This window comes from Schistocerca piceifrons, chromosome X (genome assembly GCF_021461385.2).
Source record: "Schistocerca piceifrons isolate TAMUIC-IGC-003096 chromosome X, iqSchPice1.1, whole genome shotgun sequence".
NCBI lineage: Eukaryota > Metazoa > Arthropoda > Insecta > Orthoptera > Acrididae > Schistocerca > Schistocerca piceifrons.
The window spans coordinates 491344392-491362335 of NC_060149.1; the positions used below are offsets into that span (position 1 = coordinate 491344392).

Sequence of the window (17944 nt, forward strand, 5' to 3'; positions counted from 1 at the left end):
TTCCAATGTTGCAGTGTAAGTAATAAAATGTATAGGTTCCATTACCTCCACTAAAAGTTCTGAAATACTGATAGATTTATCATCATTCTTTTATTTAGAGGTGACTGACATCATTTTAATACAGTAGATGAAGTGTCACAAGATAACATATTTTGGCTTACTGAGTGGCATAAAATAAATTTTACATGCAAATATTTTTTTATGTGTGGAGAGAAACATTATTGTCACAATCACTAATAGTAGAATGATTTTGTACAAAACATCAACCTGAGATCAACATCAAATATATACGTATATTTAAAAAAAAATCACCTGCCTCATAAAGCTTTATAAATAGTGTTTTATTTCTTCAGTTAGAAGGCACTTAGTAGTTGACTTGCTTCCTTTACTGCATTCTTCAATGACTTAGTCATATTGCAAACTGTGAAGGATGGATGTTAGTATCTGTGTGCTTGATACAAATTATGCAAAGGAATCCATTCAGGAGTTTCATTTCCATGCTGAAATCCTTTATGAATTCTGGAGTATGTTGACTCAGTGCTGCTACCACACTGTAAAAATATAAAAAATAGATTGGCAAACACATAATCAAATTAAATTAAACAGAATTTGCCTTTTACCCAGAGGGATAACATTAGATCACATTATTTGAAATAATAAAAAGGTAACTAGCTATCTTTTGCTTCTTAACTGCAGAGTGTGAAAGGCTGAATCAAACTGGAGTAATGAGCTAAAAAAATTGTCAACTCATTACATAATACAGTAGAAAATGCATGCACTCCTGCAATACACTGTCTATGTCTTCTAGCAGTAATATCAAATACACTATTCATTTGTGGGTCATTAAGGTGTATGTTATCATTGCTTTCATTTATTCCATGAAATGTTTACTCTTCAGTCCTCGGCATCATCTACAACAGTGTGACTAATACAACAAATACCATAATTTTAAGTTGGCAATATGACATTATATTCTTGAATGAATCTTGCTTTAGTTTTTTACAGTTTGCTATTTGAATTTACAGCATTCAATACTGATGTCATCAGTCTCTACATAAAATTCCTTTTGAGTAGTTGAGTCTTAGACTTAACAGAAATATTTGCTTTTAATGTGTTAAAACAACAGTCAGGTGCCAGTCTCTGTTGGTGATGCACCAGGAGAGTAGGAAGTCACATATTTAGCTATTCCTGTTGGTTTTCACAGTTTAATTCTTATATTACTTGCATGTTTTTTTGTGATTGCATAGATAAATTCTTAAATTCATTCCATGTTTTTGCATTTGAGAGAGTAGTCTTGTGTTTTAGTAACTGTATTGTGTACATTTGTGCACTCTATAGTGTAGTTGTTATTGTTTTTGAATGGCCAGTCATTGTTCATCACGGAAGCCACCCACCAGCCTCCATTGCTGATGCACCAGGAGAGCAACAAATCACACATTTAGCATCTTTTATTTGCTTTTATAGTTTAAATCTTAAGTTAGTAGTAGTAGTAGCATAGATAGGGGGTATGCACGTTGTGAGCAAATGCATGAGGATCTGGCTGCAATTCATGAGCAGCTGAAGCCACCAATGGCTGTGATCAGCTGTTTGCAGGCTGGCCTCAGGGTGTAGTGGTGGTGGAGCTGGTGTATTGCATGATACACCACAAGTGTCGCATGTTTCGTCCATGGGCTCTGCTGCCAAGGCACCTTCCAGTACGCCCAACACAGGGCAGCCACACTCACTGCAGAGTGAGTGGCAGCATGTTACGCAGTCATGTCACTTGAGGCAGAGAGTCAATGTGGAAATGTGGAGGCTGGCTATCTGTCTTCACCCATTCACCCTGTGAGTGGACAATGCCACAGTCCAAGCTGGTACACTGGTGGTGGCGGGCGAGGGGGGGGGGGGGGTTGTTTGCTAGTAATCGGGAGGTCCAATGTTAGGTGCATTATGAAACCCCTTAGGGAGACAGAGTCCAGGGTCAGAAAGAAGTCCAACATGTGCTTGTTTGTTGTTTGATGGAGGGCCTCATCCGAGATGTAGAGGAGACCCTGCCTGCAGCTCTCAAGTGTGTAGGGTGCAGTCATTTGCAACTTGTTGTTCATGGTGGCATCAATGATGCCTGCACTTATGCTCCGAGGCCATCTTCAGTTTGCATGGGTGGCTGGTGGAAGTGATGAAGGCTGCTGACCAAGTTCGCAGGATGCAAGGAGAGCTGACAATGAGCAGCATGGTTCCCAGAACTGATTGGGACTCTCTGGTTTGGAGCTGACTGAAGGGCCTCAGCCAAGGACTCCATTGATTCTGTGATGGTCTTAGCTGCAGATTTGTGGCCCTGCATTATGGGGTGAAGAATTGTAGGACTCCACATGATAGGTAAGTTGTGCACTACACAAAGGAAGCAGCTACTTTAATAGTAGACTACTTGTGGAGTGCACATGCGGGTTATATAGACTAGGTGGTAATCTGAGGTTTTATGATGAATGCTCACCAGCCTATATGCAGAGAGAAAAATCAGATGGTATACAAAATAAAGAAACTTCCACTGTCACAATTTTAACAGTGAACTGTCAAAGTATTTGCAACAAAGTTCCTGACCTTCATGCCCTCCAGGAAAGTTGTCACCTTCAAATTACTCTCTGAACTAACAACTGCTTGTAACCTGAAGTAGAAAGCATTGATAAATTTAGTGAAGCATGGAATATATATTGACCAACACATCAGACGCCACAGGAGAGAGAGTGTTCAATTCAGTTGACAAAAATATAATGTCTATCAAGGTCAAAATTGAGCCTGACTGTGAAGTTATCTGGACAGGAGTAGTTACCCTAGGCAAACTAATATCAATTATAGGATGTTTTTATGAGCCACTTAATTTAGCCTTAACAGATGTAGAATCATTCAAAGAAAGTCTACACTCAGTAGCAGGGAAAAACTGAGATTATACGATAATAGTTGGAGGCAACTTTAATCTACTGCGTGTGGACTTGGACATCTATGGATTCATTGCAGGTGGTATGGACAGGAAGTCTTATTGAATATATTTTCCAAAAACAGTTTTGAGCAGCTAGTTCAACATTCCAAATGCAGTGAAAGTACTTAAGACATTGTAGCTACAAACAGGCCTACTCTTACTGACAATGTCAGTATAGAGAGAGAGATTAGCACTCAATATATCATAGCAATGATGGTTACTGAAGTTAAGAAATCCATCAAGAAGGCTAGGAGGTAAGTTATGCTGGAAAGAGCAGATAAGCTGTTGTTAGCATCCCACTTAGACAATGAATGAACAACATTTAGTTCCAATATGATGGCCATAAATGAATTACGAGCATAGTTTAAACTGACTGTAAATCACACCATGGATAAGAACACGCTGAATAAATGGATTAAGGATGGAAAAGATCCACCAACAGTTAACAATAAAATTTGGAAAATGCTGAGGAAGCAGAGATTGTTGCATTCTTGGATCAATAAAGAACGCCGGCCGAAGTGGCCGTGCAGTTAAAGGCGCTGCAGTCTGGAACCGCCAGATCGCTATGGTCGCAGGTTCGAATCCTGCCTCGGGCATGGATGTTTGTGATGTCCTTAGGTTAGTTAGGTTTAACTAGTTCTAAGTTCTAGGGGACTAATGACCTCAGCAGTTGAGTCCCATAGTGCTCAGAGCCATCAATAAAGAACACTCAAGTGTCAACAAATACAAGTTAGTAGATGTTCATGTGTCGGTAAGAAGATTGATGCATGAAGTGTGTAACAATTTTCACCATCACACCGTAGCAAAAGATTTAGTGAAGAACCAGAGAAAATTCTGGTCCTACATAAAATCAATAAGTGGGTTGAAGGCTTATGTCCTTTCATTCTTCAACTAGTCTGGTGCGGCAATAGAAGATAGCAAAAGGAAAGCTGCCATTTTAAATCTCCCATTTAAGAAATCGTTCATGCACGAAGGTCATACAAACGTACTGTTGTTTGACTGTCACACAGGCTCCCACATGGAGGACAGTAATAGGAACCTCTGGCATAGAGAAGCACCTAAAAGAGTTGGAAAGAAATCAGTCACCAGATCCAGACACAACCCTATTTCAGTTTTACAGAGGCACTGGCCCCTTACTTAGCTTGCATTTACCATGAATCTTTCACCCAGCACAAAGTCCCAAGTGACTGTAAAAAAGCACTGATGACTCCCATATGTAAGAAGGGTAAAAGAATGAAATTCACATGATTACAGACCGATATCCTTATGGTATTTCTGCTGTCTGACACTATTAATACATTTATTTCACTATATAAATTTAAGCCTTAGGCCATTTTCAAGTGTTATGATATCAAAAATCATTCAGCTTATGTGAAACACAAGTTATCGCCAAAAAATGTAAATCAGAATGTACTTATAAGCCAATTGTCTGAAATGTAGCTGCGAGAACATATATTCAATATACAAAAAGTATGTGTGGCAAATGTAGTGAAGCTGTGATGTAAATAAGACATCCAAAACAAAGGCATAAGCTTAATTTCTGTATCACTGTATCTAAACATCAACTGATGTTTAGACACAGTGAAGTGACTGTGGCTCAAAAAGAAAAAGAAAAAAAATCCTTAACATTGGTTTGTTGCAGAATTCTTATACATAACTTATTCTGAGTTTGAGTGTAATAAATTACACACAGACAGAAAATCAGTTGTATTAAACTCAGCTTGCCCTTTTCTCATGTGATATCCTGCAATCCATGGATGGACGGCGATGGGGTATTCCGTATTCCTAGATTTCCAGAAAGCATTTGACACAGCAGCCCACTGCACAGTGTTAACGAAAGTCCAAGCATATGGATCATGCTCCCAGATATATGAAGGCTTGAAGACCTCTTAAGTAGTAGAACCCAGTACATTGTCCTCAATGGTGAGTGTTAATTGGAGACAATGGTGTCATCAGGAGTGCCCCAGGGAGGTGTAGTAGGACCACTCTTATTCTCTCTAAATATAAATGAAAGCCAGTTGGCACTCTGTGCATGAATCAAACAGCATTAAACAACTGAACTCTGTCCAAACATGCTTTGGAAGGCCCAACAGTACTGACCGGCTGCTGTGTGATCCTCAGCCCACAGGCATCACTGGAAGCGGATATGGAGGGGCATGTGGTCAGCACATTGCTCTCCTGGCTGTATGTCACTTTACGAGACCAGAGCGGCTACTTTTCAATCAAGTAGCTCCTCAGTTTGCCTCATAAGGGCTGAGTGCACCCCGCTTGCCAACAGCGCTTGCAGACAGGACAGTTACCTATCCAGCACCCATCCAAGTGCTAGCCAAGCCCGACAGTGCTTAACTTCAGTGATATAACAGGAACTGGTGTTACCACTATGGCAAGGCCATTGTCCAAATAGCATTAGCAAGATAAATATTTATTCAGTTTTAAGTATTACAATTGAATGGTCTTCTCTGCATCTGTGGCAAGGGCAATAGATGAAGCACACAACAGTAGAATGTGCTGACAGACATCTCTGCCACAGAAAGATATCGTGGATGAATGGAAAGAAATTTTTAAAGTTCTTTCCAGCCAGCACCAAGCCATATCAAACCAGGCCAGTGTGCCACATAGCAATCAGGATGTCGAACAGGTTGAGGACCAATACTGCAAATATTACAAATAATGTGTCATACTGCAAATACTGTAAATAATATGTCAAATCCCAGAAGTTATTGCTTCATTTTGCTCAAGCGAGAAGTCTGAATTGTTAATTCTGTAACATGACCTCACTGAGAAGGGATCAAAATGTCATCCTGACAGCTCAGCATGATGCTGCAAAAATGGCTAAATGTTCCACAACAACACCTTTCAGCCTTCTGAGATCGCAGAAAAGCAACAAGCTGAAGTACTGAAAGCCACTATAGTGACACCGAGGTGCAGCAAAGAATGCTGAAAAGCCAGAGCCTAGAAAATGAGGATACATGTGGTCATCAATTGCAAAACATAATGTCATTGCTTCACATGGACAGCAATAAATACTCAGGCTTCCAAGCCCACATGTGACCCTATCACGTGCTGCCTATATTTTGTCAGATGATAACAGTCTTCTGCATTTGAAACTGGCAGCAGAATGATTTTACTCCACTATTGTCTATTTCACATAAGACCCAAAAAGATAAGATAAGAGATATTAGGTCTTGTACGGAAGCATGCAAACAGTCATTTTTCCTCGCTCCATTTGCGAGTGAAACAGGAAAGGAAATGACTAGTAGTGGACAATATACCCTCTACCATGCACCATGCAGTGGCTTGCCGAGTATGTAGGTGTAGATGTAACAGTTTGGAGAAAAAATGAACACCACTTGTCTGTCCAATAATAATAAACAGTTATTTATCAATGTTCATTGTATGCAGGTGGCTGGTTTATCACTGACGTTAAAAAGGAATAGTTAGCCACCATTGCCCTTCAAATATGTGTGTGCTTGTGTGAACACATGCACTTGTCTGCCTACATGCATGCATCTACATCTACACCTACATCTACATCTACTTGGTTACTCTGCAATTAACACTTAAGTGCCTGGCAGAGGGTTCATTGAACCATTGTCATACTACTTTTCTACCATTCCACTCTCAAATGGCGCATGGGAAAAAGGAACACCTAAATCTTTCCTTTCAAGCTCTGATCTCTCTTATTTTATTATGATGATCATTTCTCCCTATGTAGGTGGGTGTCAACAAAGTATTTTCACATTTGGAAGAGAAAGTTGGAGATTGAAATATTGTAAATAGATCTTGCCACAAAGAAAACCGCCTTTGTTTCAGTGACTGCCACCCCAACTCACGTATCGTATCAGTGGCACTCTCACCCCTATTACGCGATAACACGAAATGAGCTGCCCGTCTTTGCACTTTTTTGATGTACTCCGTCAATCCTACATGGAAAGGATCCCACACTGCGCAGCAATATTCCAGCAGAGGATGGAAAAGTGTAATGTAGGCTGTCTCCTTAGTGGGTTTGTCACATCTTCTAAGTGTTCTGCCAACAAAGCGCAGTCTTTGTTTCACATTTCCCACAATATTACCTATGTGGTCTTTCCAATTTAAGTTGCTTGCGATTGTAATTCCTAGGTATTTAGTCAATTGACAGCCCTTAGCTTTGTGCGGTGTATCGTATACCCAAAATTTATCAGATTTCTTTTCGTAACAGTGTGGATGACCTCGTTCTTTTCTTTGTTTAATGCCAATTGCCACTTTTCACGCCATATAGAAATTTTCTCTAGATCATTTTTTAATTGGAATTGATCATCTGATGATTTTACTAGATGCTAAATTACAATGTCATCTGCAAACAATCTAAGGGGGCTGCTCAGATCATTACCTAGATCATTTACGTAAATCAGGAACAGCAGAGGGCCCATGACACTAACTTGCACAATGCCAGATATCACTTCTGTTCTACTCGATGATTTATCATCTCTCACTATGAACTGTGACCTCTCTGAGAGGAAATCACGAATCCAGTGACATAACTGAGACAATACTTCATATGCATGCAATTTGATTAATAGTCACTTGTGAGGAATGGTATCAAAAGCCTTCTGTAAATCTAGGAATATGGAATCGATCTGAGATCCCTTGTCGACAGCACTCATTACTTCATGGGAATAAAGAGCTAGCTGTGTTGCACAAGAATGATATTTTCTGAATCCGTGTTGGTTATGTATCAATAAGTCATTTTCTTCAAGGTGATTCATAATGTTTGAGTACAGTATGTGCTCCAAAATCCTACTGCAAATTGAGGTCAGTGATATGGGTCTGTAATTCAATGGGTTACTCCTATTTCCTTTCTTGAATATTGGTGTGACCTGTGCTACTTTCCAGTCTTTAGGGACAAACCCTTTGTCAAGTGAGTGGTTGTATATGATTGCTAAGAAAGGCACTATTGTGTCTGCATACTCTGAAAGGAACGTGATTGGTGTACCATCTGGACCGGAAGACTTGCCTTTCTTAAGTGATTTGAGTTGTTTAGCAACACCTAAGATATCTACTTTTATGTCACTCATGCTAACAGCTGTACTGGTTTCGAATTATGGAATATTTACTTCGTCTTATTATGGAAAACTATATTTGGTAACTTCGCTTTAGTGGAACCATCATCGGTAACATTTCCATCACCACTGCGCAGTGATGGTATTGACTGTTTTTTGCCACTGGTGTACTTTATATATGACCAGAATCTCTTTGGGTTTTCTACCATATTTTGAGACAATGTTTCATTGCAGGAACTATTAAAAGCATTTTGCATTGACATCCGCACTAAATTTTGAGCTTCCATGAAACTTAGCCAGTCTTGGGGATTTTGCATTCTTCTGAATTTGGCACGGTTTTTTCATTGCTTCTGCAACAGTGTTCTGACGTGTTTTGTGTACCATGGTGGATCAGTCCCATCTCTTATTAAGTTATGCGAAATATGTCTGCTTGTGTCTGTATATGTGTGGATGGATATGTGTGTGTGTGCGCGAGTGTATACCTGTCCTTTTTTCCCCCTAAGGTAAGTCTTTCCGCTCCCGGGGTTGGAATGACTCCTTACCCTCTCCCTTAAAACCCACATCCTTTCGTCTTTCCCTCTCCTTCCCTCTTTCCTGATGAAGCAACCGTTGGTTGCAAAAGCTTGAAATTCTGTGTGTGTGTTCGTGTGTTTTTTTATTGTGTCTATCTACCAGCGCTTTCCCATTTGGTATGTCATGGAATCTTTGTTTTTAATATATTTTTCGCATGTGGAATGTTTCCCTCTATTTTTTATGCTGCATAGCTATGCCACCATGTCTGCAAGGTGTCACATGTGGCTGTACTAAAAGTTCAGTCCCTTGGTTGCTTCTTGAGCTGAGCTGTAAGGCTCCTAATCTTAGTCTGTGTTAACATAATTATCCAACTTACATTGACTTTCTGGTCTGTTTCCTACTACTAATACAATTTACACATCCTATCCCTGAGTCTTATCACTAGTAAATATCTATTACATGGATATTTGATGGATTGGCGATCCATTTAAGCAAGATATTTTGCATTTTAAGCAGAAGTAAATTGCACAAATGAGTAATATAGTCAGGATAACACTCGTGGATACACCAACATTTAGTATGTTTTCTTGCATTTCTCATGATATTCTTTACATGTTGGAGCGTCTGATAATATTCATAATAGTTCTTCCAGCCAATACAACACTGATCCAGGTAATTATTGTTGTTCCTTTGATCTTAATTGGAAGATGAAACTGTGTTCCGTTGATTACTAATACACTATTCCACAATTCTAAATTTGTCATCCATATTGATTTTCTGTTTCTGTAACAGTTGACAATCACTGTACGTAGTGAAAATATGGGGTAGATGTCAGTGATCTCCAATTTTTTGGAAATATGGCCATGGGGATAGTACTCCCCTTTTACACAGCTTCCATTTTTCCAAGAAATAGTTGCAAAATGGTTCAAATGGCTCTGAGCACTATGGGACTTAACTTCTGAGGCCATCAGTCCCCTAGAACTTAGAACTACTTAAACCTAACTAACCTAAGGACATCACACACATCCATGCCCGAGGCAGGATTCGAACCTGCGACTGTAGCGGTTGCGTGGTTCCAGACTGTAGCGCCTAGAACCGCTCGGGCCGCCGGCCAGCAGAAATAGTTGCATTTCACATGCCTATTCATCAGTCTGAACTACTCTGGCTGGACAAATGGTAATTTGAGCTGCTATCCAAAATTTTCGGGACTGGTGCTGCCATCTGTTGAAAACCTTACCTTTGGACTAAAGGTCACTATCACCCTCAAAGTAGGTCCCATCTGCATGTACACACTGATCCCAGTGCTTATGCCACTGGTTAAACGTTTCCTGGCAGTCCTGTTCTTTGAGTGTGTTTATCACTGCCAGTGATGCTTCTTGAATGCTCTCTAGAGTGTCGAACCGATGGCCTTTCTACTTGAGTTTCAGTTTTGGGAATAGCGCGAAGTCACAAGGTGCCAAATCTGGTGAGTATGGTGGGTGGGGTACAAGCGCCATGTTGTTTTTTGCCCAAAGGGTCCAGGTGAGCAAGGACGTGTGACAGGGTGAATTGTCGTGATGCAGCAGCCAATCCCCTTGATGCCAAAGTTCGGGCTATTGTCACCGCTCGTTTTCTCAGAGCCATCGCAAAACATCACAGTAGTAAGGGGAATTCACTGTCTGGTTGGGTGGGATGAATCCTGTATCCGTAGAACTTTTCCCAAGATTCGCACAGAATTTGGTACACACGCACTTTTCTGTTCACGGATCCATCATAAAATCACCACACACCAAACACAGAGTATTATGGAAATCACTGTGGACACGCGACACGTTCTCCCAGCTGAATGCCACTCCGCACACTGACTCATCAGTTATGCAGCTCTCACTACCTAGCGGTGCAAAGATCTACTACTCCTACTTTACAGTTGGCAGCACCAGTCCCGAAAATTTTGGATAGCATCTTTTTATTCTGAGACCAATAACACTTAGTGAGTCTTTACTTGTACCCATTTATTGGTGGTGTCTCACTTAATCGTATATAGATGGATTGTAAAACAGTGATATGGTGCATTTATGCCTACTACCAGAAATTGTATGGTGATGGATGAATCACTCAGTCAGTGCTAAATTTAATGACAGATATGAGATGAAAGAGGGGTATACATTTTTCTGCTACATGGGTGAAAAATGTTTTTAACCCTACATAAATGTCCCTGTATGCATGTTGTAACCCTATCAGAAATTGATGTGGGGTTAGCAGCATCACACTTAACTATCCATGGGTGATGTGATGAACTGCTTCTTGCAACAATTCAATTTCAAACCTCATATCCACCAAACTCTCTGCTAGTGGATACAATCACTTGGCTACTACCATCCATTCATCAAGTGCACTTAGGTACTTTGCACCTCCTGTAAATTACTATTCAGGGTATCCATAGTGCTCCATGTATACTGCTCTAATTCTCTTGTTAATTTCTGCACTGGTCTGGTAGTATTTGATATCGCTTGTTCTGTGTTAATTAGCTGTACTGTGTGTCAACCCACTATTGCTTTTGCCTCTTCTGTCACACCCTGTATGATTCCTATAATGTCATTCAAGCTTGCTATGTCCACATTGTTTGCTGTTCCAAACAACATTTTAATGGCTTCCATACTAATGATCATGGAACTACTTGCATCAATTGTTGCAATTGAGCCCTTAACTCCTTTTGAGCCCTTAACTCTTTTTGAGCTTCTGCTAATATCCCTCCTTTCATCACCTCTTTGTGCAACTCTATGAACACGTTCTGTAGTCTTCTGACTTCCTTTCTCATATCCCAATTGTTGAATGTCAATTTAATTCTTCACTCGTGGTTTGTGAGTAGCTCATCTGGTTATCTTGAGAGAAGAATCTCCATGTTCAGAGGCTGGTCCTGAATCGTACCACCTCTGCAAAAGTGTATTAGTATTATGCCCATGGTAATCCTTCTGGATACCATGATTGGTTCACCACCTTAGAGAAAAGGAATCCCCTCCCTCCTCTGGATCAGTGTATATCTATGGGATCAAAACACAAGCAAATGAAAAATAATGTTAATCCAATTAGCGTTATGTATATCTCAACATATGGGACATTACGTCCATATTCTCCTTCCTATGGCAATGTGTCCTTATCTGGTAATAGTGAAAGAACCTGCTGTAACACATCAATTCCTCTTTAAAATGCTTCACTCTGCTGACATGGACTACAGATATCTTAGTAAGTAGTCACAGTATTTGTTACTCACTGGAGTTTTGTTGAAAGGTCCTAACATATTGAGTCCTACCATTTGAAACAGTTTTTCAGCTTCTGGTAATCCCTGTAACTGTATTTTTTGATGACTTAAATCACCTTTAAGTGCACATGGGATGCAGTATTTGACATACTGTTCTACATCACTACACCATGTTTTCCATCAAAACCTTTCTGGAGCTCACTTATCAGTTGTCCTCCTACCCCAAGACCTGACAATACATGGTCATATGGCTGTTGTAAGACTTTGGTTCTGAGGATTGCAGGAACCAGGATGTGTCAACCACACTTTGTGATTCTGCATAGTAAGCTCTTATGTACACTATGTGATCAAAAGTATCCAGACACCACCACAAACATACGTTTTTCATATTAGGTGCCTTGTGCTACCACCTACTGCCAGGTACTCCATATCAGTGACTTCAGTAGTCATTAAACATGGTGAGAGAGCAGATTGGGGTGCTCCACGGAACTCACGGACTTTGAACATGATCAGGTGGCTGGGTGTCACTTGTGTCATACGTCTGTATGTGAGATTTCCACACTCCCAAACATCCTTAGGTCCACTGTTTCTGATGTGATAGTGAAGTGGAAATGTGAAGGGACACGTACAGCACAAAAGCACACAGGCCAACCTCGTCTGTTGACTGAAAGAGACCGCCAACAGTTGAAGGGGGTCATAATGTGTAATAGGCAGACATCTATCTAGACCATCACACAGGAATTCCAAATTGCATCAGGATCCACTTCAAGCGCTATGACAGTTAGGTGAGAGGTGAGAAAACTTGGATTTCATAGTCGAGTTGCTGCTGATAAGCCACACATCATGCCGGTAAATGCCAAACGACGTCTCCCTTGGTGTAATGAGGATAAACATTGGATGATTGAACAGTGGAAAAATGTTGTGTGGAGTGATGAATAATGGTACACAATGTGGCAATCTGATGGCAGGGTGTGGGTATGGCGAATACCCGGTGAACATCATCTGACGGTGTGTGTAGTGCCAATAGTAAAATTCAGAGGTGGTGGTGTTATGGTGTGGTCGTGTTTTTCAAGGAGAGGGTTTGCACCCCTTATTGCTTTGTGGAGCACTATCACAGCACAGGTCTACATTGATGTCTTAGGCACCTTCTTGCATCCCACTGTTGAAGAGCAATTCGGGGATGGTGATTGCACCTTTCAACACGATCGAGCAACTGTTCATAATGCACGGTCTATGATGGAGTGGTTACATGAAGCCCGCATCTCGTGGTCGTGCGGTAGCGTTCTCGCTTCCCACGCCCGGGTTCCCGGGTTCGATTCCCGGCGGGGTCAGGGATTTTCTCTGCCTCGTGATGGCTGGGTGTTGTGTGATGTCCTTAGGTTAGTTAGGTTTAAGTAGTTCTAAGTTCTAGGGGACTGATGACCATAGATGTTAAGTCCCATAGTGCTCAGAGCCATTTGAACCATTTGGTTACATGAAAATAACATCCCTGTAATGGATTGCCCTGCACAGAGGCCTGACCTGAAACCTATAGAACATGTTTGGGATGTTTTGGAATGCTGATTTCGTCCCAGGCCTCACTGACTGACATCAATACCTCTCCTCAGTGCAGAACTCCATGAAGAATGGGCTGCCATTCCCCAAAAAACCTTCCAGCACCTGATTGAATGTATGCATGCAAGAGTGGAAGCTGTCATCAAGGCTAAGGGTGGTCCAACACCATATTGAATTCCAGAGGTTGCATTGTAAACAGTTAACATTCACTGTCAGCTGCCTGAGCCTTTTTTCCAATCTGCTTCTCTCTTACTTAATGCCTGCAATACAGCTACTGTTTGACTCAGTGTCTATGTTTGTATGCTTTACTACTGGCTTTTGAAGCTCTTCATAATCAAACTCATTCAATATGAGTATGTACCATGTTAACTGAGTTGAATGGACTTATAGAGCTAACAGACAAGGATGCATGATCTGTTATCACTTTGAATCTATGATCATACAAACAGCAACAAAAACAAGAAATTTCATACATTATTGCCAACATCTCTGTTTTTGTTGCTGAGTAATTTTCCTCAGCCTCGTTCAACTGTTTAGATGTGTAAGCTACCATGTGTTCCTTTAAATTGTAATTATGACTCAGAAAACAACTCAATGCATTGTTACTAGCATCACAATAAAGTATGAATTCCTTCTCAAAATCAGGCAATAGCAAAATGGAATCTGAGGTCAGTATTTCCTACAATTTCTGAAATGCTTCCTAACATTCTGCTGTCCATTGAAACTTAACTGCCTTCTGGAGTAGCTAAGTTAATGGCTGTGTCATTTCAGCAAATCCCTTTACAAACTGACTGTAATAGTTACGCAAGTCAAGAAATAACTGCAACTGTTATGTTATCTGTGGTTATGCAAAATCAACTTTTGTTTGAGTAAAATGATTCTTCACTATAGTTATATTTCTTGAAAAATTATTATATCATCAAGATACACCATACATATCTTTGGTTTCAGCCCACAAAGTACTCAGTCTAGCAAGCACTGGAACATATAAGGAGCATTTTTTAATCCAAATGTCATCCTGCAGTATTGATAATTACCTGAGGATGCTGTGAACGCTGTTTTAGGCCTGTCTGATAGAAGTGGTTATCAACAACTTGAAAGATATCCGCAGCTCATGGTCTAGTGGCTGGCATTGCTATCTCTGGATCACGGGGTCCCGGGTTCGATTCCCTGCCGGGTTGGGGAGTTTCTTCACCCAGGGACTGGCTGTTTGTGTTGTCCTCATCATTTCATCCTCATCATCATCATTCGTGACATTGGCTAGATTGGCCCGTGTAAAAAAGATGGACTGTGTAAAAAAATTGAGACTTTGTACGGGCGCTGATGACCACGCAGTTGAGTGCCCCACAAACCAAACATCATCATCTCAACTTGAAATACTTCTAAGAGCCATTGTCAGAAAATTCTTACATTGTCCCAAGTTGTCTAATCCAGGATTGGATACACACCTGTTATAGTGTGTGTGTGTGTGTGTGTGTGTGTGTGTGTGTGTGTGTGTGTGTTTTAGGTAACAGTTGTCACAACACATTTTACACTTCTTGGTTCCATGAGTTTTTTGGTACAATGACAGTATTGCCATGTTTGATAATGCCCTCAGTTAGCTGTTGGTCTATAAATTCATCTATCAGCAGTTGTAATTGTTTTGGTGTACTATATGGCTTCCTGTAGACTGGTGTGTTATCACCTGTTGGAATGCGAAGTTGTGTTATGAGTGTTGCTGGTAATGGCCATCTGAGTTAAACATGTCTGAGTATTTGAGTAACAATGTTTCCATGGCTTCCTATTCACTGTTTTTCAAGTAATGAACTTTAGTGTAGTGCAGATGCACTGATGGTTTGCTTGAGGCTGAATCATCTGTTGATCTATTGATATCCTCATTGAGAATCTCTAAAGTAGCTACTATTATGTCCATCCCAAAATTATCCAGGCTTACCATTTTCCATTTATGTTGCTTATGCACACTATGCTCCTGCATATAAAATATAAATCAATGTCTTTCATCTAATGCTTCATTGTTTGACAGTGGCTCAACCACACACAGTACTCATTTTAGTATGTTGACATTCATGGTTACCCTAATAAGCTTCCCTGTAACTGCCAGTACTTTGTTGTGTGAAGCGATCTTTAACGCACTTGTTCAGAGTTCAGTTGGTGACATCTTAACAGTCAATGTACCTTCTGACATTGAAACATTTGCAGCTGATACATCCATTGGAAATGAATTAATACTAAGTTCAACTGTATGCTTCCAAACATTAACGTTGGCACAATGCCTAACCAGGAAGTCAAGCCCAGGAATAATGAAATATCCCTGTCCCACGGTTGGCAACACTTCCATGTGCTCACAAAACTCTTTGTTCCTATCTTAAAGCTTACCTGTGTTGTCCCCAGTGACCTGCTCCACGTTATCAGTAACTTGTAGTGCTTAAGTCTCCTCCTGTCCACGAGATCCAGACTAACGACCAATACATATGCACCAGTGTCTACGAGGAATGTATGTTCCCTGCCCTGTACTAAGCCCATCAAAGCACAGTCCATCTCTGCACATGTGTTTGCAGTATTATGGTCTACTAGGTATGTTTACTGATGCTCTAAACATTCCCATTTATATGTAATGCCTGCTTCTGCTTACTTTGTTTAACTTGTTTCTTGCTTCTACATTCATGTGCCTTGTGGCCAAAGCATTCACAACTATAATATTGTGGCTGGTGGCACTGCACCTTCAGATGTCCTTTCTTCTCACACCGACAACAATATTTTTCAGAAGCAAAGATTCATTGATCATTGTGTACTTGTGTAACAAAGTTGATTTCCTGCAAGTGCATGGCAAAGCAAATGCTGCAGCAAAATCATTCAGACTGTTTATACAGACTCAATGTTAAAATTCTGTAGGAATCCCCCATAGAAAGATGTCTACAGTCCTATTTACTACTTTTCTAAGCATGACTCAATCTGCTTCTGGATTTTGTGATGACTTATATATCTGTGCATTAATTTTTTGAATTCTATCAGAAAGGCATTGACAGTTTCACTGGCTTTCTGTACTAATCCACTCAGCTTCTCTCTAAAACACTGGCATTTGCTGTTTGCAGTATCTCTGCCATAAATCCTCTGATAATTACTCAAATGTGCCAGGTTTGCTAAGTGTCTTATGATGCATCACTTATATTTTAGTCACCTGTTAGATATCTAATGGCCGTCTACAAAGTAGTTACATCTGAACAATTATTCATTACAGCTGTAAATGAAACATCATTTATGAGTACTGTCACATACTCAATTGTTTTGCTTCAGAAGGGTTTTCTATGTTAGCTGCTGTAGTGGCAGCTTCTGCCACCGAATGTAACAGCACACCAAATGCAGCAGGAAGAGGTAGAAGGCACTGTATTAAGACTCGTCTGAGCTTTCCAAGTATTTACTGTTTCCAACTACAGGGCCCCCATTCCTCTAGATCTGCGTCACTGGGCCCTGCAATGCTGAGGACACCACTTTGCTGCCTGTGAAACACCTTGGCATGGAATGGCTGTCTCAGCAACCCATGCACACACTGCTGTGAGTCAGCCTTGTATGGCAGCGGAGTTGCGTCGTGGTCGGGATGCCGGCAGTTGACTCAGCGGTCTATGACCCTGCCGACTCAGCGCCACTCAGTGTGAGCTGCAGGTGGCCAGCTGCATGCTTATTGCCAGCATGCCTAAGATCACAGCGAAAACAAGCGCCCATGATCCGGAGTCTGAATCTGCGGCCCTCCCTTCAGGATGCCTCCGGCATGTGTTGGAAGCCAGAACAACTGCCCGCGATAGCGAGCCATGAAGTGGCCCACCAATGGCTAGCTACCGACCCCACGTTGGCCTCAGAGGGTCAAACCAGTGACCCGCCATGGATTTGAGTGCTGGTGCCCCATCTGCTGCTGTGTGTAGCTGGTGGTGTGGCCTGCCCCACCATCCAGGAGAGCTGCCACACTTGAAAGAATCTTGTTTATATGTGGCTGTGTGCCTCTGTTTTGCCATACGCGCCACTTCGCGTCACATACTCATAACATGCTAGGTTGGCAAGTAGGCCCCTTCTGCCTGTGATTTGCGCCATGCAAAACTGCTGCGTATACTCTTTTGGCAATTTGATGGCCCTGTGGCCTCTGTTCTACTTCGCAACTGTTGGTATGCATAACTCACTGCAATCCAGCCTGCACCTGGCTGTAACTTGTGCTCAGAATATTGCACTAAACTAACTTTCCCTATCCTAAACGGTGGTGCAGCTACATTATTCCCCTCTTCGGAAAGATCCAGTCCCCGGTCAGCACCTATGGCATATTTCCTTACTATTAGAAAACTTAAATCTGGTCTAGTGCTGTCCACAGCAGACTATATTCAAAAATACATACTACATATGAAAATAAAATGCCTAATTACTCTATGCAAACCCAATGATACATGACACGAAAACAAAAAAAACAAAAAAAAAAAAAAAAAAAACTACAAATGCTCTGCTACTTTCTGGGTTACAAAGCATACAGTACTTCATGCTGTACTCTACCTTTCTGGTTTTCTCTGTGCTTAGCACCTCTCTTCACTCTCTCTTTCTTCCTCTTTCCTTCCTGTGTCATTCCTGGAATCACATCTGGGCAACCCATAAATGGCTGTAACCGCCCAA

At 41.1% G+C, this 17944-nt stretch overlaps 1 protein-coding gene across 1 annotated transcript in view; it reads right to left on the reverse strand.

Annotated features, from left to right (window-relative positions):
* Window positions 1-321: 321 nt before the first annotated feature.
* LOC124722456 (Down syndrome cell adhesion molecule-like protein Dscam2) overlaps window positions 322-17944 on the reverse strand; it is a 56522-nt gene continuing 38899 nt past the window's right edge. The window contains exon 6 of the mRNA XM_047247614.1: window positions 322-551. Coding sequence (XP_047103570.1) covers window positions 438-551 — 114 coding nt within the window. The 3' untranslated portion in view covers window positions 322-437. The remainder of the gene's footprint in view (window positions 552-17944) is intronic.